Raw genomic sequence first — 27,718 nt, forward strand, 5'->3', positions numbered from 1 at the left:
ACTTTCCATCTCAAATGAGACAGAGCCTGCAGATGTTGCCAGCCCTCCTGGATTGTGTTGTAGTATGAATTCTGCTATGCATATTAAAGCCTTAATTCCTGTCTCTGTGTGCACTGGTGGATGGTTTGACCAACAAATGTTAACCAAAGTGTTCCCGAGCCCATATTATCATATACTGTACATTTCAGATGCAGAACAGGTTTTAAGACTGTAATATCCGAGGGAACAGAAATTGCACACATTCAGAAATGTTTTTCGGCCTTGCCCAATGTCGCTGAGATTTGTCCTGATTTCTTGAGTCTTTTAGTGATATTCTGTACTGTAGAGTATGAAATGCCCATAATTCTACACATTAGTCTTTGGGAATGTTGTTCTCAAATGTCTGGATTATTCACTGATTCAACTGTTAGCAAATTGGCCTCAACCCATTCTTGGTCTTGAAGGACTAGGCCTTTTTTTTTTTTTTGGATACTTCTTACATACTATTAACACGATTGCTGCACCTGTTTACCATCCTCCATTTTCGATCACCTTGCTATTCCCAACATTTGTAGAACATATTGTAGGCATCAGTTTCAGAATAAATATACTGTGTATCTTCAATAAATAATGCAGTTGATAAGGTGAAAAATTAGATATGTTTTTAGTTATTCTTTATGCTCTTTTTGTTTGAATACAAGTCCCAATAAATTTAAAAATCAAATATTTGTTTTTTTAACATTTCTGTACTGTCCCAACTGTTTTCCATAACAAAATCTCTTTGCATAAAAAATAATTAATTCACTAGAAAGTCATATACATTTACTTGTGTTTCCTCATTTCAATTTTCTGAATCTCCTGTTGCCTCTGGCCCTATACCTTTTGCCAGAAAGAAGCTATGTAGCCAGTGAGGATGGACTCCATTGTACGTTTGTAAACGTTAGTAAGAAGAAATGGTGAAATCTCGACTTTCCTCTGATTTCTGAGGGAGTAGTGGTATTGGTGAGCCTTCTTGACAAGAAATTAAATGTGCTGTGCCCAGTTCAATTCATTAGTGATAGTCGCTCCAAGAAATGTAAAGTTACTTATGCTTTCAGTAATCTCCCTTTCATGTAGATGTCAGTGTGGTCTGCCTCATTACATTTTTGACCAGCAAACAAGCTGTTTGTTGTGACATTAAGAATGAGAATGTTGTCCTGGGTCCACATTTTTAGCAGATAAACCTCTGTAAGTTGTTTTCCCATTGTTGGTGAGGCCTATGATTATGTTATGGTAAGAAAATTAAATGAGGGAGTTAGAACTGTATTTTGCTACACAGTCATAGGTGAAGAAGAAGTATAGAAGAGGGCTCACCACACTGTCCTTTGGAGTGGCTGTATTGAGGTTCATCATGGAGGATGCAATGCTACCAATTTGCACATACTGAGATCATTAGTTATGAAGTCCAAATTCTAATTGCAGAGGATGACACAAACTCCATAATTGAGAGGTTCAGTACTCTAGTCTGGTGGTACAAATTGTTATATTCTTAGCTGTAATCTATAAACTGGAGTATGACATATAATATAGATATACCTTTATGGTATGAAGTACAAGGTGATATGGTATCCCCTGTGGGCCAGTTATAATAGTATTCATCCATTATCCAGCCCGCTATATCCCAACACAGGGTCACGGGGGTCTGCTGGAGCCAGTCACAGCCAGCATAGGGCGCAAGGCAGGAACAAACCCTGGGCAGGGCACCAGCCCACCGGAAGTTATAATAACAAGAAACTGGAAATTATCATGACTGTCTGGATAATTCTGTTCAGTGTTAGTCACTACAGGTTTTTTAAACACTTCCTGAAATTCCATCTGGACCAAATGCCATTAACTTCTTTAAAAGTCCTCCTTATGTAATGTACAGAAACAAAGAAGGATAAATCATGTGGTGTTTCAGGATATGGAATTGGTCACAGAAAGTTCATCAGCAAGTGAAAAAGTACATAAGATTGGTTTAGGCTTTACTTTGTAGTTTGTAAGCATCTCTATTGTTTGCTCAAGTTTGCAGTATTTTTACAATAAATGAGAACACAAATCAAATCAGATTCTGCCCTTAAACAATCAATATTTCTGACCGATACAATTTTGTTTCATATAAAATCAGTCTTGTCTTTGTCCTTGCCCAGTTTGGAGAGCCATGTAAATACAAAGCCCAATATGATCATATCTCTAATTTATACACTGTAGATAAAGACATTAAAATGGTTAACAAAAACACTGCTTGTTTATTTTGTTTCATATAAAATCAGTCTTGTCTTTGTCCTTGCCCAGTTTGGAGAGCCATGTAAATACAAAACCCAATATGATCATTGTATAGTATCATGGTACATACAGTATTTAAATACTGTAGATAAAGACATTAAAATGGTTAACAGAGACACTGCTTGTTTATTTCTAAACAGCAGTAATACATTCTTACTCAATTTTGAAAAACCTTTAGACTGTTTTTCCTGTCAAGAAAATTATATGTATTATATTTTTTTTAAAGTAAAATAAAATATACTTTTCCATAGAGTTATGGAAAGTGGTTTAGGGTTTTCTTTTTTAGTAAGACTAGTGGACAAAGCCCCCTGCTTGCATTGGTCGCTCACCCCCCTTCCGATTGCATTGTAAAGGTTACTGAACGCACGCTAAGGAGATGCGGACAGATCAGCTGCTGGCTTGCTGCTGCCAAGCTGCATGTTCTGCTTGTCACTCTGCATGTCGATCATTTAAAAGCCTGTACAGCAGCTGTCCTTTTGTCTCACTGCTTTGTCTTGCGGGATGTTAAAATGTCTCTTGTGGGACGTCAAAGTGTCTTCCAAGAAGATCACGTCTTGACCCACGTCTTTTTTATTATAATAGAGAGATAAGGCAATTAACAAACTGTGTCGTGTAGAATGTGTGCCCTTCTGGTTTTACTCCAAAAAATGCTATTAGAGCATATGAAGTAATTATAACAAATTATCAACTTGTAGATTACAAATTGCCTTAAGGTTCAGTCTTTAGAATAAATTGAGTCTGGAAGTACTGCCTATATCCTTTTCATTAGTAGATAATATACTTTTAACTATAAATATTTAAAAAAAAACTTGAGCATTGTAGTAATATTATGTGATTTGAAGTTTGTATTTGAGGCATAGCTGTTCATATTGTTAATATTAATATCTGTAAAGTTCCGGACCTAATGTGACTTCCATAAATTAAATACTGTATAGATTAAAGATGGCTGAAATATATATTTATTGAATACAGGATCAATCAGCAGTAATATCAGCAGATATTAAAATGCCTTCTGTGTTGATAGCAAATTTTGAGCACATGTGGAACCACATATTAGTAACAAATTTGTAAAAGTTGAACCACATAACAAAACATACAGGGAAGAGTTGAAGTAGAATGTTCTTTTGACACTTAACCAAATACTATACCGGATATTTGATAAGTTGTGCTAACTTTGTTGTGGTCTGAGGTGCCTTGCTAGCAGCTTGAAGGACACAAGCTACTATCTGTTCTTTCAACATTTTTGCACCCCTTTCACCAGCATGGCATCTGGGAGTCAATTAATATGAATTTGCATAAGCCAAATTACATCATTTTGGAGGTGTGCGCACAAAACTGTAAGGTGTATTCCAAATACAGTCAGACTGAATTACATGCACTAAGTTCAATATAATACAATTTATTTTAATATAGCCCAAAATCACACAAGGATTGCCGCAATGGGCTTTAACAGGCTGTCCCTCTTGACAGCCCCCCAGCCTTGACTCTCTAAGAAGAAAAGGAAAAACTCCCAAAAAAACCCCAGTAGGGAAAAAATGGAAGAAACCTAGGGAAAGGCAGTTCAAAGAGAGACCCCTTTGCAGGTAGGTTGGGCGTGCAGTGGGTGTCAAAAAGAAGGGGTTCAATACAATACAATATACAGAACAAATCCTCAATATAGTATACAAATAAAAATTTTAGAAGTACGTAGCAGAATTTAACAGTAGATGATATCAGATAATATGATTTGGATTTGTTTAGAGTCCTGGAGACCTCATTCCATCAAGCTGCCTCCCCCATTTGGCCTTTCCATGGCTGAAACAGTGCTGGGCCAGCCAATCCGATGAAAGGACCGCTGTTTCCCACGATTCCTGTGATCCTCTATCAGGGTTGACTTTACCTTAGGCAGGCAAAACAACTTGGCAGGTGGGCCGTTGCACCAAGTGCCACATTTGAGTACCAAGAAATGAAACAGAATAGGTGAGGGTTAGTATCAAATTATAAATATCATGTTACTTATGTTTTAGTGCTAATGACTAACAACAGAGATGCAGTATGTATGGTTAATCAGCAGCTCTAGTCAGGATATGCTAAACTGAAGTAGTGAATCTTCAGCTGGGATTTAAAATCTGAGACCGAAGGGGCATCTCTTATAGTAGCAGGCAGACCATTCCACAGTTTAGGGACCCTGTAACTAAAAGCTCGACCTCCCACTGTTATTTTATTAATCCTTTGAATCATAAGCAGACCAGCATCTTGAGATCTTAATGTGCGCTCTGGTTTGTAAGTCATGATAAGTTCACACAAGTAAACCGGATCTTGGCCATTTAATGCTTTATATGTTAAAAGGATGATTTTGAAATCTGCCCTAAACTTAACCGGGAGCCTTTGTAAGGATTTAAGAACTGGAGTTATGTGTTCGTTTTTTCTTGTTCTTGTAATAAGTCTTGCAGCAGCATTTTGGATTAACAGGAGGCTGTATAAAGAACAGTTCACTGCATGATTACAGAATAGCCTTAAGTTTTTTCTTTGCCTTTACGGATCAATCTTGCAGATATCGTCATGCACCGACTTAAGGCTTCATTTGGGACTGGCTGTGTTGGTTACAAAGTGTACATGTCATAGCAGCTGAGGCTCTGTGGTTCTGGTACATACTGTAACTGTCATTGTACAGAGTAGCACAAATCAATCTTCAAGTCTCAGGGTGCACTTGCAGGCTCATTTTAAGGCAGTGTTTCTCAACCATTGAGTCACGCTGCCAGTGGATCGTGAGTACGCAAGAGTGTCACACTTGGTAGCCTAAGTCAGTATTTCTCGAACACTGGGTTACAACCAGAGTTGCTGTCGGCCATTGTTCACGAGAGGGACATAGTGGGTCACAAAAGGCATTTCTAAACAATCAGCAGCTCAGCACGATATGCCTCCCATTTTCTAAGTGAGCTTGTTTATCCAGTGGGATGTCAATGAACATTAAAAAAAAAAAAAAACAGAACTGAGATGAAGAACCGCAAAAGCTGAGAAACACTGGTGAAATAATAACAAAAGATTTATTGCTGCTGCTTGTTTTGGCAATTTCTTGAAAATTATTACCCTATTGCTTTCCTATGTCCTTTGACTGTAATTACAAATTGCCTTCTCAGTTGGTCATATTCCATTTCTGCTTGCACAAACTTTAATCTTTGCACAAGTTCTGGGATGATCTGTTACTATGAGTTTGTGCATATATGGTTATCTCTGTGCTTTTAATGTTGGATTGTTCTGGTGTGGGTAGCAGCACTTCACACAACTGGTCCTCCAATGAGTGGCTGTTTCTAGTCTAGTACATGCACAGTCAACCAGGCACAGGGTCACATGGTTACAAAATTCTGGAGGCACACAACCGCTAACACGAGGGTCTGTTTACCAAGAATGATGATGAAATTTACATCACACACACTGCAGCATACCTCACCAATGTACGCACCACAGTACCTTGTGACACTCATGAAAACATTGTGCGGCTTTAGCAGTTCATTGAGCTGTTCTATGTCTTTGTCAATCTTATTGCCCTTAACACTGTGTTGAATAGTAACGACTAAGACAAACAGTTGACTGATGCACAATAAGAACTGTATGTTCCTTTTCCGACTTTCCTACAAATTCAGCTTAAAGGCAGACTGAGAAATGGAACTTGTTTGTACCCCAGGGACTGACAGTAATTTATTTTTTCAGAATCATTAACTGAAATAAATTAATTCTACTTAGCATTAAAATTCCCACATGTTGCAGACTTGCTGATATGCTGTCTTATATTGTTCTTCATTCACCAGGCTCCTGTCCTTCACTTTTCTTTCTTCCTGTTTCCCTTATAACACATTGCAATCAAAGAAAACATCTCTGTAAAAATAAAGCTAGCTACAGTCTTAAAGCATAGGGAATTAAAAACTGCAATGAATTTCCCCCTTGCCACATTAATACAGTTGAAAGTAACAGTCATTTGAAATGGTGACAGTCTTCTATGTTAAAGCAGCCGTTAAAAAAGTTATTTACAATCATTCCACATCAATGTGGAGTGTGTGGATCTTGTACTAAGCCACATTTGTAAAACTAACTGAATGGAGGAAAATAATAAATAAATGCATGTGTGCCTCTATTTCTTCACTTTACTCTATGTGCTTTCACCTCACTCTGTCCTGTAATTTTGTGAGCTCAGCTGCATTTTTCTGTGCAATGCACTCCTCCTTACAGAGGTATTAAATTTTGAATAGAGGCTGTCAGTTGAGTTATTTATAATCTGATTTTCACTAAAAACATAACACCATTAGCCAAGGGTATTTATCACAAAACTGCAGTGACCAGTAAGAAATTTGCTTTTTATGCATGTATGCAGCATTCAAACATACAAACCACAATTTAGAAGCATACGGATAAGCAGCACGACAAGCTCCATGGAAAGAAACTCTTATGTCCGCTATGTGGGCAAATGCTTTTCTGCTGTTAAAGGTGACCAATCCGGGAATGAGCCATTGCAATGAGCAGGATCCAGTCAGAAGTGGGCCACAAAATTATGGAGGAATATTTCTGACAAAATTAAATAAATAAATGCGTAAACAAATAAAAGTACTGTGAAATGTGAGCATAAATAAATAAATGTGTCATGAAATGAGAGCCTAAATAAATAAATATGCCATGAAATGAGAGCATAAATAAATAAATGTGTCACAAAATATGCTTTTTGTTGCTTATTTATTTATTTATTTCATTTTGTCCGTAACATTCCTGCAAACCATCATGAAATACGACATGAAATAAAACTGTCACTTTCACTCGTCAAAGTTGAGAGGGTGGGCTCTAACACGCCCTCTAGTTACTGATTGGTGAATCGATAGCACAAGAATTAATTAGAAAAATGCTTACTACTGCCGATGAAATGGATTCTGCCAAAGATATTACGTATTTCAGAGAGAGAATTGAAGATTTATCGGAAGAAATGACAATGTTGGCGGCCCTTTTAAACTCTGATATAGATGAAACTATTTTTGAAATTATTGAAGAACAAGTGGAACGGACTCGACTACACTCAAGTTCAGGTGACTCAGTTCCCTGCTCTGGAGTCCATCATTTGACATTCCAGCTGAGTCAATAGAACACCTTCTGTTATGCGGTTTAAAAGTACGACAGATTGCAGATCTATATGGTGTATCGGAGAAGACGATCACAAGGCGAATGAGCCAGTTTGATATACGGTATAGCTACAACGGCTGTATTAGTTTAGGTACTTTGAAATGGAATGCCCAAAGCGCGCCAACTAATATTTTAAACTGAGTATTTGACCCTTGTTTTACGAGTATAAAGTCAGGTGCATATTCGCAGCTACTTTTTCAAACAACTCTACAGCTCTGATCAGTGGCAAAGTTGTTTGAAAATTCTTCTGTAATTTCTTCCGATAAATCTTCAATTCTCTCTCTAAAATACGTAATATCTTCGGCAGAATCCATTTCATCTGCAGTAGTAAGCATTTTTCTAATGAATTCATGTGCTATCGATTCACCAATCAGTAACTAGAGGGTGTGTTAGAGCCCACCCTCTCAACTTTGACGAGTGAAAGTGACAGTTTTATTTCAAGTCATATTTCATGACAGTTTGCAGGAATGTTACGGACAAAATGGCAACAAAAAACATATTTCGTGACACATTTATTTATTTATGCTCACATTTCACAGTACTTTTATTTATTTATGCATTTATTTATTTATTTATTTTATTTTGTCTGAAATATTCCTCCATACAAAATAAGCACAAACCAATCAGACAGCAATTAGTGTATCATTTTCATGAAAAACGAGTTTCACTAATCCAAACCAAAACACCGACTCTGTGTTTTCAGAAGTATATGGTTCTGGAGATCATTTTAAAAAATCTTTGTTTTCAGGGGGTGAAAATAATGAGATAGTATGGACAAAAGGCAAAAAAATGTTAACTGAGAACACATTAGTGTGAATGGGGCAGACTCATCATTATCTAATGTCATTTATAATGCATATTTAAATCAATTATCCATTTAACTGTCTGCTAGAAACTGTTTAGTGTTTTTAGTAATATGATAATGATGTTTCCTAAAGTGTCAAACTCTGCATCTAGCATTTGAAATAATGCTTGTATGAAAGATGCTACAGAGTAGAAATAGTTTTGGATGTTAACTTTAAAGTACTCCCTGATTTTTAGAATATATAAAACAAAATAAATAAAATGTTTATTTTATGTTTCAGCATGTTGTATAACTCATCTGTTGATTAATCTTCTTGGCTTGTACACTGAAATAAATACATTTGCTGATCTTATGCAATTATATCCTATTTCAGTTTTAATGTACAGTGATCCCTCGCTATATCATGCTTCGACTTTCGCGGCTTCACTCTATCGCGATTTTTTCTCATACACGCTTATATCACTACGCATGCGCTTTCTGAGAACTTTTATCTAAGCCCCACGATGGCTCCTAAACGTACTGCTTTTTCAAAGCCTTCTGACAATAAAACTAAGTGCCGGAGGAAGATGCTTGCTATCCAGGAGAAGGTGAAACTCGCGGATATGATCAAAGATGGCAATACCCTACAAAAGCCTCCTCACGCATATGAAAAGACAGCGCCAGCAACTGCCTATCAAGATGTTCTTCAGCCGCGCACCCAAATACCCACTGCCTACTCTTAGTACTCCTTCAGCGGAAGAAGACAACGATGCACCTGCTGAATATACTGCATCACCTGAAGATTCTCCTACTAAGGTTGTGCCTTCATAGGTTAGTGGTTATGTGTAAGAACTGTGTGTGTGTGTGTGTGTAATTAAATGTACAGTACAATAATCTACTATATAAAAGCGCTCGGGATTGTCCTTCCGTCACGTGAGTGCAAAGCATAGCGGTATTTCACTTATCACAGACTTACTACTTGCGGCTTGTGGTACGAAGCGACGCGATGAGAGCATAGTTCTGCTGCTCCCATCATCCCCTTGCTTTTGTGCACGATGCGCTGGAAAAATAGACAAAATTATGTCTCTGGAAATAATTAATGTTGATGGAGTACAAATGCCTCACCGCGTAGTAAATATCAGGGGAGATGGTGCTTGCTTATTCTCATCTACATTAATGCCTCGCTATATTGCGCTTCGACTTTCACGGCTTCACTCTATCGTGGATTTTAAATGTAGGCACATCTAAATATACTATATCACAGATTTTTCGCTGGTTCACGGCTTTCTGTGGACAGTGGGTCTTTTAATTTATGGTACATGCTTCCTCAGTTTGTTTGCCCAGTTGATTTCATACAAGGGACGCTATTGGCGGATGGCTTAGAAGCTACCCAATCAAAGCATGTATTACATCTTAACTAAAACTCCTCAATGATATAAGATATGCTTCCAGCGCGGTGCTTGATTGTTTGCTTCTCTCTATCTCTCTCACTCTCTCTGCCTAACGGAGGGGGTGTGAGCAGAGGGGCTGTTTGCACAGAGACTGTTTGCCTAGAAGATACGGATGCTCCTCTACAAAATGCCGCTTTATCGCGGTGCTTCTGCATACTTAAAAGCACGTATTGATTTTTTGATTGTTTGCTTTTCTTAGCGAGCGCTCTCTCTGACATTCTCTGCCCCTGACTGCGCTCCTTTGAAGAGAAGCTATGTTTGCATTCTTTTAATTGTGAGAAAGAACTGCTATCTCAGTCTTGTCATGGAGCACAGTTTAAACTTCTGACTAAAGGGTGTTATTTCATGTCTAGAGGGCTCTAAAAATGTTAACAGTGTGGAAGAGCTTATAAGGGCTTAAAATATATAAAAATAACCGTACAAACATATGGTTTCTACTTCGCGGATTTTCACCTATCGCGGGGGGTCTGGAACGCAACCCCCACGATTGAGGAGGGATTACTGTATAGCTTATTTAGTGCATGAAACTCCGTCTTTAGTGGTATAGATTCGGGCTGACATTGTACGACTTTGGACAGGCACTCGAGGGGATAAAAAAACGTAGGTTTTTGGGAGATGTTATGAATGGGCACTTTAAAGTTCTCATTCCCAACACTTACATGCCTGATGTACACATGGAGCGCACACAAATTGAGGATAAAAGTCGGTCGCCTTAAAAGGCGGGTGAGCCTAGTAATAATATATTTGTAACGTCTAATATGTCTAATTTTCTCTTATTTTGTCTAATATATTGGGTAATACGAGTGTAATGGTGACTAAAGTGTGTTTTTTGATGTCTAGAGGGCTCTAATAATGTTAAAAAACGTATTTAGAAGGTCGTAAACAGGTATTCTATACCCTAACTGCAAAAATATTCGATTTATAAATAAAGAATCCTACTTCACGAAAATTCATTTATCACGGTAGAGTCTGGAACGGATTAACCGTGATAAACGAGGGTTCACTGTACTGTATATACTGCCTGTCATTGTCTCGATTCTGTTGAGGTATAGCATTTACTGACTTATCCCTAGAACTACTTTGACTTACCGTAGCTGACAGATAATTCATGTTCCAGCGCTTATCTAGTGTTATGGAAGGATGTTTTCTTTCACTCCCATGGAGCAGAGTCTGTCTCAGTTATGTGTTTGATTTCCCTAATAAGTATCTATATGGTTTTATTGTGTCTTTTTTCCCCAAATTACAGTCATATGAAAAAGTTTGTGAACCCCTCTTGATTCTTTGGAATTTTCCGCTGAGCTTTCAAAGTAGCAACTTCCTTTTAATTATTGACGTGCCTTATGGAAACAGTAGTACTTCAGCAGTGAAACCTTACAAAGCAAGAATTCTGATTATAGACCTTGTCCTTTCCTGTAAAGTACTTCATTTGGAGACATGGCATATTCATGATCTATTCTAGATATCTCAATGATTAACTTTGACACCTTCTTGATCTCTTATTTTTTGAGAGAGAGATCTGTCCTCTTAAAAACTCCCTCAATCTTTCCCAAAGTATTTCTGAAGAAACCTCTGAGGATGCTTTGGTCTCTAAAGAAAAAAAATGTTTTGAGATAAGTTCTGTAAAGTTAACATCTGCTAACAATGGAGTTAAGACACCAGTTACGAGTTAAGAGTACAGGGCATAATGATTCAAGCTCCGAGATCAGAGAAGCCTGATCAGAAATACTGTATATATTTACATTTTTGTGTGTTTGCTTTTAATGCAGCTTTCTTGTGCGCCCACCTTTCAGTCCCAATTTCAAATCCAAACAGTTTTCATCATCTGAGTTTTCAGTTGCATTGGTGACTCTCTTGTGTATTTCTTTCCTTGACTGTCTTTTCTTTCTCTTGCAAGCAGGATCAACCCTCAGGGTGACAGGTATATTTTTTATTTTTTTTTTTTTTTACTGATTATAGACATTTGTCTCCTGTTCTTGTGAAGAAATGTATCAGTTACATTTTGTGACCGAGCTGTCAGATGCTTAGATTTGGAAGTACAGTTTGTAACAAAAATGTAATTGGTTTTATGAAAACTTTGTTTCTTCAAAATTGGATGCTATTATAATTATCATTATAATAATAAATAATATAATATATATATAATTATAATTATTAATTATATATATATAATATATATAATTATATAATAATATAATAATAAATGTTTATTGTCACTTTTAACAATATACACCAGTTCTGTCAGTAATGAATTTAAAAGATATTAATCATGTTATCAATATTTCATCATTAGATTATTTTTAACAAGATTCTAAGGTATACACTGACTGAAGACTTTAACATAGTCCCTGAAATACTTACAATTATGTCCATAATTATTTGGACAGTGACACAATTTTCATAACTTTGGCTCTATACGCCACAACAATGGATTTGAAATGAAGAAATAAGTAAATGATTGAAGTGTAGGCTTTCAGCATTAATTCAAAAGGTTTAAGAGAAATATTTTATGAGCCATCTAGGAATAGCAGCCATTTTTATGTATGGTCCCCTCATTTTCAGGGGCTCGAGAGAATATGGACAGTTGATTGACAAGATATTCCATAGCAAGGTGGGAGCAGGTCCCTCATTATTTTATTAACTATTAAGCAGGTATAAGGCCTGGAGTTGATTTTGGCAGAATGAGAAACAAACTGGTTACAAATTGCGATGTGAAAAGTAGCAGGAAATGATGGTTCGATGTTGTTAAAGGAAATCTGTCTTTCTCCTTCCTTCTCTCACCTCTCTCTTCTTCTTTCCCTCCTGATCGTTTAAATAGTAAAGAGCCAGATGTAACTGAATGTGAACAGGTAGATTTCCATCCTGGGGCTGCGGTCTCTCTCCATCATTCGTCCCCTCTGCACTTATGGGGACAACATTCACTGACATACATAACGAACAGTAAACGGGACGATGGAAATAACACGCATTCAGCACACACATCGAGTACTTTATTACTATGTAGCCCCACTACAAGGTTGTCAATGGAGGTTACAATAGGCCATTATTAGGCAGAGAATACAAAACAGACCCATCAAAGAGATAGCAGAAAAAACAAGGAGTGGTCAAATCAACCATCTGGTACATTGTTAAAGAGAAGGAATGCACTGGTGAGCTTAACAATACCAGAAGGCCTGTACAACCATGGACAACAACTATGCTGGATGATTGCAGAACTCTTTCCTTTGGGAAGAAAAACCAATTCATGACATTTAGGCAAACCCAAAACACTCTCTGGGAGGAAGACCTATCATTCCTGAGATCTGCAATCAAGAGAAGACTTCACAAAAGTAAATTGAGATGATTTTTACCACAAGGTGCAAACCACTGATAATCCTCAAGCATAGGAAGGACAGATTGCACTTTGCCTGAAAATACTTTAAGAAAAAACAGCCCAGTTGTTTGGACAAATGGAATTAAGATCAATATGTACCAGAATGATTGATAAAGAAGAGTATGGAGAAGAGAATGACTAGCTCATGGTCTGTAGCATACCATATCATCTGTGAAACATGGTGGAGGCAGTTTTATGGCATGAGTATGTGTGACTGCCAGTGAAAGTGAGTTAGTGATGTTTATTGATGATATGACTACTGACAAGAGTTACAAGATGATTTCTGAAGTGTACAGGGCTATACGGTCTGCTCAGATTCAGACAAATGCTGCAAAACTGACTTCACAGTAATGATGGACAATGAGCCAAAACATACCGGGACAGCAAACCAAGTGCTTTTCAATACAGAGTTGTGGAATATTCTTCAAAGGCCAAGTCAGTTAACTGACCTCAACCCAACTGGACATGCATTTCACTTACTAAAGAAAAAACCGACAACAGAAAGTCCAACTGAAGACTGCTGTAGTAAAGAGCTGGCAAAGCATCAGTACAGTGGAAACCCAGCACTTGGAGATGGCAGTCATTAACTGCAAAGGATTTTCAACCAAGTACTGAAAATGATCAAATGTCAGTTTGCCCATAAAAATGGGGGGCAGGGGGGGCATGCATAAAAATAGCTGTGCTTTCTAAACGGCTCATACAATGCTCTTGTTAAACACCTTAAATTAAAACTGCAAGTCTACACTTCAATCACAACTTGATTGCTTCATTTCAAATCCATTGTGGTGGCACACAAAGGCACAATTATGAAAATGTTGTCATTGTCCCAATACTTATGGACCATCTGTATTTTCTAAGGACGTTTCATCTGAGCATTTTTTTAATTTACTAAATTTACTGCAGTGTCTGTTCAGGTGTTATTCCCACTGTAGCCAGAAGTCTACACACTAAGGTGACATTTCATCTGTGTCCTGTCCATTTCATTACCCATTGATGAACTCTGTTTAGTTATTTTGTTTGTTTATTTTGCTTAAGAGGTTTCTTTCTAATTCATTTTTTATGTCTTTTTTTGGTTTTACACTCACTAGTCTTAAATGAGATATTTCACAGGAAGAAAGGGACATTTTCAGTTTGAAGACATCACAATAAATGTAGTTAAAAGCCAGTTTCAATTCTCTATTTTATCTTGACGGTCAAGTGTCTTGATACATTAACTCAGTTAAATTTTAGCTCAAGTATTTATTTATTTATTTTTTTGCATTATACGGAAATTTTTGCCTCAAATGTTGTTGCTAAATGCTCTGGAAGGGCATATGGTGTTTTGTGTGGGTATGTGTTTTAATGTGTCATCAAACAGTATTCGCACCATGACTAATAATGTACAAAGTCAGGTATTATTTTGGCCTCACGCTAATACTTTACCTGCCCATTTTATTTTGTATTTGGAATTTAGCCACATACTGCTTAGAATGCATACTTACTGAATAATGTAATTTTCCACCTCTCATATTCAATTAGTTTTTTACTATTAAGGTTTGCAGCTTTAAGACCAGACTTCCGAAAACACCTCCAGCATGTCTGGGGGACTTTCCTGCTAAAAGAGATGTAACTGGTCTGCCTCTGAGTTTTTTAGTTTTTTCCTCACGAGAGGTGCCTCAAACACCTCATGTGGTTTGCCTCCAAATTAGAGAGCAGCATGTCTTCTTACATGAGAATCGATCCTTCGATAGAATGACCTGATCAGGCAGGCTTAGTGGTTGAAGTAGTAAAGAAAATATCAGCAATTGAATTCCAGCTATTTTGGTTTCTTCAGGACAAACTTGTGGACAAATTTGTTGCTACCATTACAGCTTACTTGAAAAAGTCCTGCATATCTCCTGAAGATTGATTAAATGAAAAGCAGTAGTCTTATTTATACTGTATATCTTTGATACATCATCAAGTAAAGCAAAGCAAGTGTGAAATGAGATAAAGTACTGCCTATTCTATCTACAAAGGTATTCTTTTTTTTTTTTTTTTTATTAATTTTATTACAATCCATACAAAGCAATCAAGATTTTACAAAAAGAAAAATTGAGTTGTTAACAGATCGATCGATCTATCTACAAAGGTATTCTGAAGTAGCCTGGACACATTTGTTGGTATCCCTAGAAAAAGATCATATATAATTGGATCCGTGTGATTTTTTTTATTTTTTTTTCCCCCCAAGCTAGCTGTTTCTGTTAATTAGTATCATAAATGCCTCAAATCGCAAAATTAGTTGTTCAGTCTATTTAAATGGTCATTCCACTGCTTGGTATCATTATTTGTCCCACACTGAACATGGAACAGAGAGTTTTCTAATGAGATCCTAAAGTCATTTATAGACAAGCATGTTAAAGGCAAAGGCTATAAGCCTATCTACAACAGTGGTAAATATTATTAAGGGGAAAATCAACCCGAGAATGGGCAAAAAGGATAGTGTTAATGGTAGACAACTTCCAAAGAGATAAAAGCTGAACTCCAAGGTCAAGGTCCATCAGTGTCTGATCGCATCATCCATTGCTTTTTGAGTGAGTGGAAAAAGACCCGGGAGGATTCCACTGTTGAAAGAAAACATAAAAAAAGCCGTACTGGAATTTGCTGAAATGCATACTGACAAGTCATAATGCTTCTGAGAGAATGTTCTTTGTACAGTGGAGACAAAATTGTAGCTTTTTGGCAAATCACATCAGCTGTATGTCCATAGACGAATCAATGAAGCTTTCAAAGAAAAGAATACCATACCTGCTGTGAAATATGTAGGAAGCCTGGTTATCTTTTGGGGTTGCTTTGAGTTTGCAGGGAAGATGCACAGTGTCTGAAAACTGTCTCCGTTGCAAGTCATGAATCCTCCAACAAGATAAAGACCCAAAAAACATAGCTAAAAACACCCAATAATTGCTAAGAACAATACATGGACTATTCTGAAGTGGCACGATTTAAATCCTATTGAACATCTATGAAAAGAACTGAAACAAGCAGGAGAAGGCACCATACTCCAAAGTGTTAAAATTAAAAGTGCTGGTACTGCATACTGATGAGTGCCCGGTGACTTTAAAAACTGTCAGTACAAAAGAAAAACTTCAAGTACTTCAAACAACCAAGCATAGAAGTGCTGATTTGGTCCACTGGTGAGTACCAGAGTGTTTCAAGTACTGGGCATGTTCTTCTTCCAGATCACATGTATCTCTAAATGTTTCTTCTCTGCAACTGAAAGTTTCATTCAAGCAACCATTTTTGTCCACTGGGATCTCTAACTAGTATAGAGATCAAGCTTTGTTGTGTGTTTTTGTTTTCATGGCTGTGTATCCTTATCAGTTCAATTACATTACATTAATTACATTACATGTTCCAAGAGTCAGGTTCCTCTACCTAGTCTAATATCCTTGTATGTCCCATACATGCTCATCACCCAACTTCCATTCCACCACACCCTTCACAGTTTGCTTTGTGGGAAGTGATTTGACATTGTAATTCCATACGAGCCTAAGGCTGATCAGGCTATCTGTTAACCTAGGTTCCATGGCAGGTTTGGCATCAGTGTCTATTATTGAAAAGTTTTTCAGATAAGTTTGAAATAATTTCTTAAAGTACATTGACTGAAACTTAAATAGTCCATATTTTCTTAGTTATTGCTTGTTGATTCTTTGTAAAATTTGACTTTAGAGCAAATGTGTTTGTATGTTTAAAGGTTTTGAGCATGCAGATAAATAGTATGCATGAACAAACTGTAAATGTCCTTGGTGGGAAATTCACTTGCTCCAGCAGCAACATGGACCATAACGTTAAACACAAATAAATAACTCTTTAAATTTTAATGTTTCTCTTAATCTGTCCTATTAGGTGTCAGCCAATGGGTTTACTACTCAGAAAGAAGCACAATCAAAGGCCGACATTTCGGAAGAGCCTCAGCTAGATCTGTTTCCTCACACCTGGTTACAAACCCAGTTTACTTCAAGTAAATCTCTGTTTGTATCTGCTCCAACTGAACCAAACCTCTGCCAGATCAGTCACTTATCGCATGGCGTTGTATCTTTGCCACCTATTCCACCACGCAATAAAATTCAGGAGAGTGTTAAGGTCTCTCAAGATTTAGTCACTTCTGTGCCAGATATGAAGCCAATCAGCATGGATGAACAGATGGATAAAACAACAAATGAGAAAGCCAAATACTGCAGTGCTTTGACAACATTATGTGTGGCAGCAGATACGGCAACATGTTTGCCAAAGCAAAATAAAGATAAGTTTTCCATTGATCCTTTTACACAGCTCTTCAACTCTAAAACTGCACAAACCAAACAGTGGGTTACTTTTGACAATGAATGAGCTATGACCCAAAAGATCAGGTGTAGACAAAATGAGGCTGATAAGACAGTTTCAAATCAAATGTCATTCTGTCTGAACAATGTTTCTTTGATACCGATTTTGGTCTTGGGAGTGATTGTCAATTCCCTTTAAGTTGCCCTCCTCCACCTACTTCGGCTCAGTGGGCTAATGTTTGCGGCAGTATTCCAACACAAGCAGATTTTACAGAACCGAAGAGTGGAAAACAAATTTTTGAGTACCCAAACCTTTGTGTAAAATTTAGGGTTTCCTCACTTACTCAAACCATGTATTTCTGCAAGCCACTATACTAATTTACTTCTTCAGACAACATTTATGAATAATTCTTCATAAAATATTGATAACAATGGTATGTGTGTATATAAAGGATATTTTAATCATGTCTTGTTAAGTAATAATAAAGTATTGTGTGCCGAATTCCACTAATCTGTTATCATATTGTATAATTGTTGTTTTTTTCTCTCAGTTAAATGTACATACAGTTGATACTAATTCTTGGGTCATAAGATAATCTGAACAAATATAAATTGCTAATTCAAAATACTCTGAATAATGAGCCTCAATGAGCAGGTAATATTCATATAAATGTTATTTTAGAAGTAAGAGTGACTTTGTAATACTTAAGCTTCTATTACAGCCTGCTGTACAATGTATTTAACAAAATTATTGTCAAGCACTTCAAATAATAAATATCCTGCAGCTGACTGACTATATTATGACAAAACACTTCTTCTGAAAATCCGTTTCAGATAAGTGTAAGGAGTATATATTGATTGTACATTAGCAATAGCTGTTTGTTTGGGGGTGATAATCAGTGGTTTTATTTATTGAGCCTGCAATCTCAACAAAGCTTACTGTGTATGACCAGTACAGCCGATGCACCTTACAGCCTGCACTACCATTTGTGCGACAGTTACTGTATGTCATTTCTGTTTATGTGTTTGAAGCAGTGTGCCGTTCAATTAGAGCAGTTATTTTTCATAAACATTTGTAACTAGAGCGCTGCTTTTATCTCTTATATATACTGGTAAAAGATGTATGTATATGTATTTTTAAATAAAAAATGGAAAGATATCCTCTCATTTGTCAAAACTGTTAGCAAACTAAGCATTAAACTGTTCAGTCATGTAAATGATTTGATAAAGTGTATGAAAGAAGTGTTTTAGTAGAGACAAATATGCTTCAAAGGCTGGGGTTGAAAGCTATAAAATAGCTTCTTGCTGTCTGTGTAGAAAATGTACTGTAGTTTTCATGTGTTTTTGTTGTGTATACAGTACTTAGTTTATGTTAAAACTAAATATCCTACTGTTTAAAATTGGTGATGTCTGAAACACATTAATGCTATGAAAAGTGCTAACAGGTAATATTAACTTTAGTAGCATTCTGTAGTTTCTCTTGTATAATATATTGTAATTCTATAAATATTTGTGAAAGAAGTTACTTGTGTTACATATACAGTAAACATCTTTTGTGAAATGTGATGTTGTGTTGCTCTAAAAATAAAAAGTAAAAAAAGCATATAAAGTAAGCAAGATGTAATTTTTTAAAAATGAGTATGTATTGTCTTAATGCACTAGAAAACTGTTGAAAATTATGGGAACCGTTTATGTTATCTTTAAATAATTTTAATTTGAAATATTTTGTAGTAAACGTATTGGTTTTTTTTAATGAAAACAATTCAGAGAACATTTCATGTTTTTCAACAATAAACAGGATATTGCAGTGATGAATACAGTTATTTTAAACTTCCACAGACCAGGATTTAATTGTCAGTGAGGTTATTGCCTCTTCTCTGCCTATGGAGATTTTGTGTTAGTGCTTCATTTTCCGCCCTAATGTGGCAGATGTTTTGATAGGTTCATTTAGTACACTGAGTGAAATGTCAAATCCTGTGCTTTCAGGGTTGTTAGACTTTGGCTGCCTTCAGTCCACTGAAGGAGGATGTAGATTCAGGAAATAGTTGGGTTGCTTATATTTTTGTCTGTTAATCTGAAGTGAAAATCAGAGAGATGATTTCCAACTTTTAATGCACATAATCCTAACATTATTACATAGTGAGACATTTAGGCACCTTCTGGAACAGATGGGACTTGTCTGCCCACCATGATGGGGTTTCATTTGAAAAGAAGGGAAACCAAATGTATTAGGGAATCATATGAGTGAGTAATTAAAACTAGGGAATTAAGGAGTCAGGGACTAGGATAGATTAGTTTACAACCTCACATAAAGGAACAGCCGGCAGGATAAATACAAGCACATAAGATAACTTTCAAAGTTTTAGTCTACTGTTAAAATAACTAAAGTAAATAAAACATTTCAAATTACTTGCCTTAATGCTGGGAGTATTAAAAATAAATGGATTTATATGTAGCTGCACATTATGTATGAGTACCAAAATCTTGGGTAAATAATAGACATGGGGATGAGTGTAACATGTATGGGAACACATTATTTAACATTCAATAATAATGAGTATGAATTGTGGTCATGGCAAAAAGTGCAAGAACATGTGTGGCTTACATCAGATACATCCATCAAGCCATGATGAATTGCTTGGATTGGAAGCCGACGGTGCAGCACATTGGAACAAGTCCTGGTTAAATGTAAGAGGAGCTAGCCCAGAAACACTCCACAGTGCCTAGAACCTATGAGCACCACAAGCTCCATGACTGAATGTGACATCAGAAAAGTAAAGACTCACATGGCCTCCAGCCAGTAAAGCAGAAGTGTGGTAGCAGTTTGACCAAAATTTGGACATGGTACTGGAGATGATGGCGAAGGGGCATGCAGACAGCATAGGAAAGCCAGCTGAGGTCACTGAAGTTTCATTTCAAATAGGAAATCAGATGAAGAGAAAGGTCCTCTGGCAGAGCTTTACAGCATCCTAAGGAAAAAGTTCCTCACTCTGCAAAGGGCAAAAATGACATAGACAGCTGGAGAGAGAGAGAGAGAGAGAGAGAGTGCCAGTAAGTGGACATCATTTATTGCAGATCTATTTAGTTTTTCCAGACAGCTGCTTGAGCAGAAGTGCATTGTCTCCTTGAGCAGATGAAGCAGCATCACCATGACAAATATAAGGGCACAGAAAGGAAAAGGATTTGAATCATGGCCAAAATTATCAGTACCCCTGGAATTTTCCCAGAAAATTGTTGCAGTTACAAATGTTTTGGTATACACATGTTTATTTCCGTTCTGTGCATTGGAACAACACACAAAAACAGAGGAGAAAAGCCAAATCTGACATCATGTCACACAGAACTCCAAAAATGGGCCAGACAAAATTATTGGCACCTTTTCAAAATTGTTGGTAAATCGTTTTATTTCAAGCATATGATGCTCGTTTGAACTCACCTATAGCAAGAAACAGGTGCTGGCAATATAGCAGTCACACCTGAAGCCAGTTAAAATGGAGAAAAGTTGACTCAAACTTTCTGTTGTGTGTCTGAGTGTGCCACACTAAGTAAGCATGGAGAACAGAAAGAAGAGCAGAGAATTGTCTGAGGACTTGAGAACAAAAATTGTGGAAAAATATCAACAATCTCAAGGCTACATGTCCGTCTCCAGAGATCTTCATGTTCCTTTGTCCACTGTGCGCAGCATAATCAAGAAGTTCACAACACATGGCACTGTAGCGAATCTCCCTGGATGTGGAGAGAAGAGAAAAGTTGATTAAAGACTGCAACGAAGGATAGTCTGAATGGTGGATAAACAGCCCCAATCAACTTCAAAACATATTCAAGCTGTTCTGCAGACTCAGGGTGCAACAGTGTCAGCTCGAACTATCCGTCGACATCTGAATAAAATGAAACGCTATGGCAGGAGCATTGCCCACTGCTGACACAGAAACGTAAAAAAGCCAGACTGGAGTTTGCCAAAATGTACTTGAGGAAGCCAAAATCCTTCTGGGCGAACGTCTTGTGGACAGATGAGACCAAGGTAGAGCTTTTTGGTAAAGCTCATCATTCTTCTGTTTACAGAAAACAGAATGAGACCTATGAAGAAAAGAACACAGTACCTACAGTCAAACATGGTGGAGGTTCTAAGATGTTTTGCTGCCCCTGGCACTGGATGCCTTGACTGTGTGCAAGGCATCATGAAATCTGAAGGCTACCAAAAGATATTGTGGCACAATATAGGGCCCAGTGTTAGAGAGTTGGGTCTGCGTCAGAGGTCATGGGTGTTCCAGCAGGACAATGACCCCAAACATACCTCTAAAAGCACCCAGAAATGGTTGAAGACAAAGCGCTGGAGAGTTCTGAAGTGGGCAGCAATGAGTCCGGATCTAAATCCGATTGAACATTTATAGAGAGATCTCAAAATTGCTGTTGGAAGAAGGCGACCTTCAAATCTGAGAGACCTTGAGCAGTTTGCAAAAGAAGAGTGGGCGAAAATTCCAGTTGAGAGGTATAACAAGCTTGTTGATGGTTATAGGAAGCACTTGATTTCAGTTATTTTGTCCAAAGGGCATGCAACCAAATATTAAGTTGAGGGTGCCAATAATTTTGTCTATCCCAGTTTTTGAGTTTTGTGTGAAATGTCAGATTTGGCTTTTTTTCTTTTTGTTGTTTTTGTGTTGTTCTAATGCACATAAAGGAAATAAACATGTGTTTACCAAAACATTTGTAATTGCAACAATGTTCTGGGAAAATTCCAGGGGTGGCAATAATTTTGGCCATGACTGTAAGACCAGGTCAAACCAGACCGGCTGGTTTGCCCATCAGCACCAAACAGCAGGTTTGACACCTGTGACCCTATTTGAAATGAGGTGCAGTTTTTATGATCAGCAAGAGCCAGTTCAGCTCCAGGACTTGGTGATTTACCATTCAAGGTTAACAAGAATTCAGGAAATGTTGTGGGAAATCTTGAGATTGATTTGTAGGGAGGGCAGGGTTTCTGGATTTCTAAGGAAGAATATGACAGATACAATGAGCAGTTTAGAATAAGCCCACTACTTGGCATGGTGGGAACATTTCAACATTTTCTCTCCATGCCTTATGAAGTACTTCCCAGGGAAATGATACATTAACAATTCAGTGCAGAGGGGTTGGATCTCTCAGGTTCTGAGGTGCCTAGAGCACACAGGAGTGGCCCTCCAGTTGATTAGAAGCAAATGGGAAGGGAGACTTGGCTGTGCTTTGGGTGGATCTTAACAATACGTATAGTTCCATACCTCACAAACTAATAGAGATAGCCTTCTTTTGCCACCATGTCTCATATAAGGTCAGGGACTTCACTCTCGATTACTATGGCAACTTCTGGGCAACCTTATCAGATTGTCACTGTTTAGAGAAGGGGATAATTTTACGCAGCTGACTGTAAACATGATAGCCAAATCAGCAGAAGTAAGGAGCAGAGGCCGCTTTTTGAAACCTGGAGTTTCCAGTGAGAGCATTTATGGATGAGCTCAATGTTAACAGCAGCAGCAGTTCCAGGGTATAGCTGGATCCTGAAGGGTATCCACATGGGCGTGGATTAGTTTCAAACCAGCCAAGTTTAGGTCATGCTAAGGAAAGGGGACAGAATCTGACAAGTTCTGTTTTTTCTGGGAGGCAATCTGATTCCATTAATTACAAAGACACCAGTGAGGAGCATTGGTAGGGTGTTCAACAGGTCACTGAGAGATGCAACATCTGTCTAGACAACAGAAAGTAAACTGGAGAAACATCTGTATGTGGTAGACAAGTCAGGGTTTCCAGACAACTTGAAGGCATGGATCTATCAGCACACAATTCCCCCAAGGATCCTTTGGCCCTTGCTAGTGTATAAGGTTTCGCTGTTGATGCTTAAGGACTTTGACAGAAATGTGAGCCAGCAACTGCGCAAATGTTTTGGTCTGCCTCGGTATATAAGCCGTGTCGCCTTGTATGGGCAGAGTAATTAACTTCTACTCCCACTCAGTAGCATGGCCAAGGAGTTTATAGTTACCCTTGCAAGGAAAGTGTTGCAATATTAGGAGTCCAGTGACACTAAGGTCTCTCAAACTGGGATCAAGGTAAGGATGGGGAGAAAGTGGAGGGCACAGGTTGGTGTAGGGCAGGCTGCATCACAGCTAGGCTACAGAGAGCTGGTGGAACAAATGGCCAGTGGATGAGATGAGGTTAATAGTTTTTCCCGTGTTTGCAAAAAATGGGCCAAAGGTAGGGCAAGCCCAGAGGTTGGTTCAGCACGAGATGAGGGTGGAAGAGTTGTGTGCCAGCTGTACAGCAAGGATGTAGCTGCAAGGAGCATGGAAAAGATGGGATCAGGAATTGAACCACCAAATTTTAAAGAGTTAGGTGCCAGGCTGAGGAGCAGAACTGACCACGTAGGCCAGTCAAGTCTGAGGAGATTAGATTAAATCTTGGTGTAGGATAGAAGGGTATAGGGGCACTAGGACTCCATTTGGAGAAAATTGAACCTGTTCTGCTGCGACATGTTACATTTGAATCAGAGGAGCACCAATAATGTGGAGAGGCGTATGAGTAGGTTGGAAGCGCTGTCTTCCTACTGCAACCCTCGTCAGTCCCGTTAGCAAGCCCGTGTCTCGCACTGCTCTTCCTCCTCCTACCACAATCCCAACAACTGACCTGTGTTTTTACTATGCCCGACTCGGCAAGAACGCAAAGAAATGCCGCCTTTCTTGTAAGTTTAGCCTACCCGGGTCAGTCAACACTATCTCATTGGACCCAACAGACCACCTGCTATATAATTAATAGATGCCCAGTCCAGCCGCCGTTTTCTATGTGAAATTGGCGCACAAGTGAGCGTGCTTCCTGCATCACCAATTGATGTGGCTTCAGGGAAATAAAGACCCATCCTGGAGTCTGCTAATGGCACTTGGATCCCCACCTATGGAACATGGCATACCACTGTAGCAGGGCCACATAATAATAGGTATTTTTCTTATGTGTCTGTGCTAAGTTGCATTTTGTTTCGTTGTCCTGTTTACTATTAGGTATGTGTGTATAAGTAAATATCCTCATAAGGCAAACAGGGGAAGGACAATTAATGGAGACTGCAAAGCCAAGATGGGAATTTCCGGTTTAATCAACCAATGACATCCTGGACGTTCAGTTTTTAAACAAGAGGAGCGGAAAAGAAGAGAGAGGTGAGGAGAGAGAAAAAGACGAGTAGAGAGAAAGGAGCAGTTTTACGCATTCATTTTCCAACTCATCACTTTTGTTCACTGTGCAATTCCACTGCTTGCTTTTTCAGTATCCGGATCATCATCATCATGACAACCACTGCAGAGAAACCCCGGGGTTTGGATTCCTATCAGCTATTGCCGAGGACTTACACGGTGAGGTCGTTTTGCATTTCGGGAAGAAGCAAAATATCATTTCAGCCAATATTCAGTTACCGCCGGATTTTATTAGCTTTGGACTCATTTACCACATACATTTCAACTGCGGTTTTCAATAATCTGTGTTTGTGTTTGTGTTCTGTATTTATTCATTTATTGTTTAGGGTCATGGGAGGGTTTTTGTAAATACTGTTTATTCGTGTGTTCATATAAATAATATATAATCATTCACTGGTGTCTTTGGGATAGTGGCACATATATAGTATTGAGTACTTGTCTGCCCTTGTGTGTGTATATATTTATCCTCTGTCAATATATCTGCACTTGATTTTACGTTTCTGACTTGTGCCTGTTATTTCGTGGGGAAGACTATTTGTAAGGAGTACAGCTTGTTATTAGCTTGAGAATCCTCAGGTTAGCCAAGGCAAAAGTATTGGTAGTGTAGTTGCTGGTCTGGGTAAGAGGGTTGGCCGTTACACCACCTTGTTTTTCAGTGATTAGTTTGTCTTGGCCAGGGTGGCCAGGTCGCTGCTGGCCGCGGACTTCCTGGGTGCAAATGGGTTGCTGTTTGATGTTAAGAACTGTTGCCGCGTAGATGCAAAAAGACTTTACCATTCTTCCCTGCACTCTCAGCAGTATCACTACTTCTGCCTTCAACAATATGATGGCTACAACCTGCGAATTTGACCGCCTTCTCAACAGCAGAAACCAAGCATGACATGGAATACTACATTTCTACCTCTGGTCCACCAGTCCAGGCCCACGCCTGTCTTGCTGGCACCTGACAAGCTGGCAATAGTAAAGGCTGAATTTGCCGACATGGAATAACTAGGAATTGTGCGCCGATCAAACAGCCCATGGGACTCGCTACTCCATATGGTGCCCAAAGCAGGTGGAGGTTTCTGACCATGAGGGGATTACCACTGCTTGAACGATCACACTATCTCAGACCGCTACCCTATTCCTCACATACAGGATTTCTCGGCATGGCTGTCCAGGAAAGTAATCTTTTCAAATGTGGACCTGGTTCGCGGCTGCCACCAAGTATCTGTGCACTCGGCGGTCATCCCCAAAACGACAATCATCACCCCCTTCCAGACTGTTTGAATTCCTATAAACGTCATTCGGCTGTGCAAACATTCCAGACAACATCTTGGTTGCCGGCTTCTCCAAAGTGGAGCTACTCATCCATCTCCATGCCTTATTCAAGCACCTGAAACTGGGTTGATTCTGCTAAGTGTTTGTTTGAAGTGCCTGTCATAGACTTCCTGGGGCCTCACATTTCTAAAGAAGATAAGATTACTTTGCCTTCCAAAGTCTCTGCTGTCACTGATTTTCCACAATCCCGTGCCCTCTGGGTACTCTTGGGCATGGTCAATTTTTCCACTGATTCATTCTTCAGGCAGCACTCATTATGCAACCTTTATACGAGGCACGGCAGGGCCAGTCAGCAAAGTCCCTTGTCACGTGGTCCAAAGACCTGAATGAGGCATTTTCAAACACCATACGTGCTTTAGCTGACACAGCCATGCTCACACACCTGCTGCCCGACAATCCACTCACTCTTACAACTGACGCTTCAGACCATGCAGTGGGGGCAGTATTTGAACAGTAGGCAGATGATGCGTGGCAGCCATTGGCCAGCCATTCACTGCATTTGTCAACCACAAACCACTTGCTCTCACAATGTCCGAAGTCACTGAGCCATGGTCTGCCTGGCAGCAATGGCACCTGGTTTATATATCAGAGTCTACAACAGACATCCACCATGTTGAGGGTAAGAACAACCATACACATTGGAATTGATTACCCCAAGCTGGCAGTTGTCAAAGCTGAGGACCCGGAGGTCATGGTTCTTCATTCATTAAAAACCAGCCTGCAGTTGTCAGAGGTGTGACACCAGCCCAGGTTACCCACACTCAAGTGTCCCCAGCAACTGGAGACAGCACATTTTTGACACCATACACAGCCTCTCACATCCAGGGCAGAGGGCATCCCAAAGTTTGGTGGCAAGCAGCTTGTGTTGCATACCAGAAGGGTAGAATACATTGCCACTGACACCTTTCCTGGTGTTTGCTCGCCATTTTGACAAGGTTCACGTGGACCTCCTTCTCACAGTTTTACACACCTGCTCACTGTTGTTGACAGGACCACTAGGTGGCCTGAAGCTTTTCCTTTAATGTCCACGACTGCAGCAGAAGTAGCAAGAACTTTAATCAGAACTTGGGTTGCACGGTTTGGCACACCTTCCCACTTCATACCCGACTGAGGTGCACAGTTAATTTCACAGCTCTGGGCTGCAATGGCACAAGACCTTGGCACAACTCTGCACCATACCACTGCCTATCAAGCAAACTGTCTTTTTGTGTGTTTTCAGTGGTTACTAGCCAGTCCTCAAGGTCTCCCTTATCAACAACAGCTGGGTCAACTGTCTTCCATGGGTGCAGCTCCAAAAGAGGACCTACAGGTCTCGTCCACTGAACTGGCGTTTGGTCAGCCTCTCCGTGTGCCTGAGGATTTTATCCCCCAGAGTTCTGTCCTCTGGACTGCATCCCAACACCAATCTCTTCTCCCAGACACAACAGTCAACTTCCAGTCGGTGCCACTTGCCCAGCACAGCTCTCCTCATTCCTGGTTCCCATGACACCTGCAATCAGCAAAGCACATCACAGCCCACTGAAACCACCTTATGACAGCCCTTTCTGAGTCCTGGAACGCAAAGACAAATAGTTCATACTTGGCAATGGTGGCAAACAGCAGGTGGTCTCAGTGGATCGCCTCCAGCCTGCGCACATGGATTCCTCTAAGGTTTTTGACTCTTTTCCGGCACCTGTTGGTGACCTGGCCCCTGTTTCCCCTAACACACCTGTACTTACTGGGCATGCAGATGTTAATTCCCCGGGTCTGGTTAAAACCCTGCCTACCTGCACTCAGACAGGGCGCATAGTGCGTGCCCCAACAAAGATAACATTGCCCGTGCATGTGAATTCTGGGAAGGCCTGTGTGGCGGCTTGAAGCGCTGCACCTCTATAAAGACATAA

General features: G+C 39.1%; 1 protein-coding gene across 1 annotated transcript in view; it reads left to right on the forward strand.

Annotated features, from left to right (window-relative positions):
- synj1 (synaptojanin 1) overlaps nucleotides 1-18,921 on the forward strand; it is a 488,307-nt gene extending 469,386 nt beyond the window's left edge. The window contains exon 30 of the mRNA XM_039746285.1: nucleotides 16,895-18,921. Coding sequence (XP_039602219.1) covers nucleotides 16,895-17,377 — 483 coding nt within the window. The 3' untranslated portion in view covers nucleotides 17,378-18,921. The remainder of the gene's footprint in view (nucleotides 1-16,894) is intronic.
- Nucleotides 18,922-27,718: the final 8,797 nt, after the last annotated feature.

The sequence above is a fragment of the Polypterus senegalus genome, chromosome 2 (assembly GCF_016835505.1).
Source record: "Polypterus senegalus isolate Bchr_013 chromosome 2, ASM1683550v1, whole genome shotgun sequence".
Taxonomy (NCBI): domain Eukaryota; kingdom Metazoa; phylum Chordata; class Cladistia; order Polypteriformes; family Polypteridae; genus Polypterus; species Polypterus senegalus.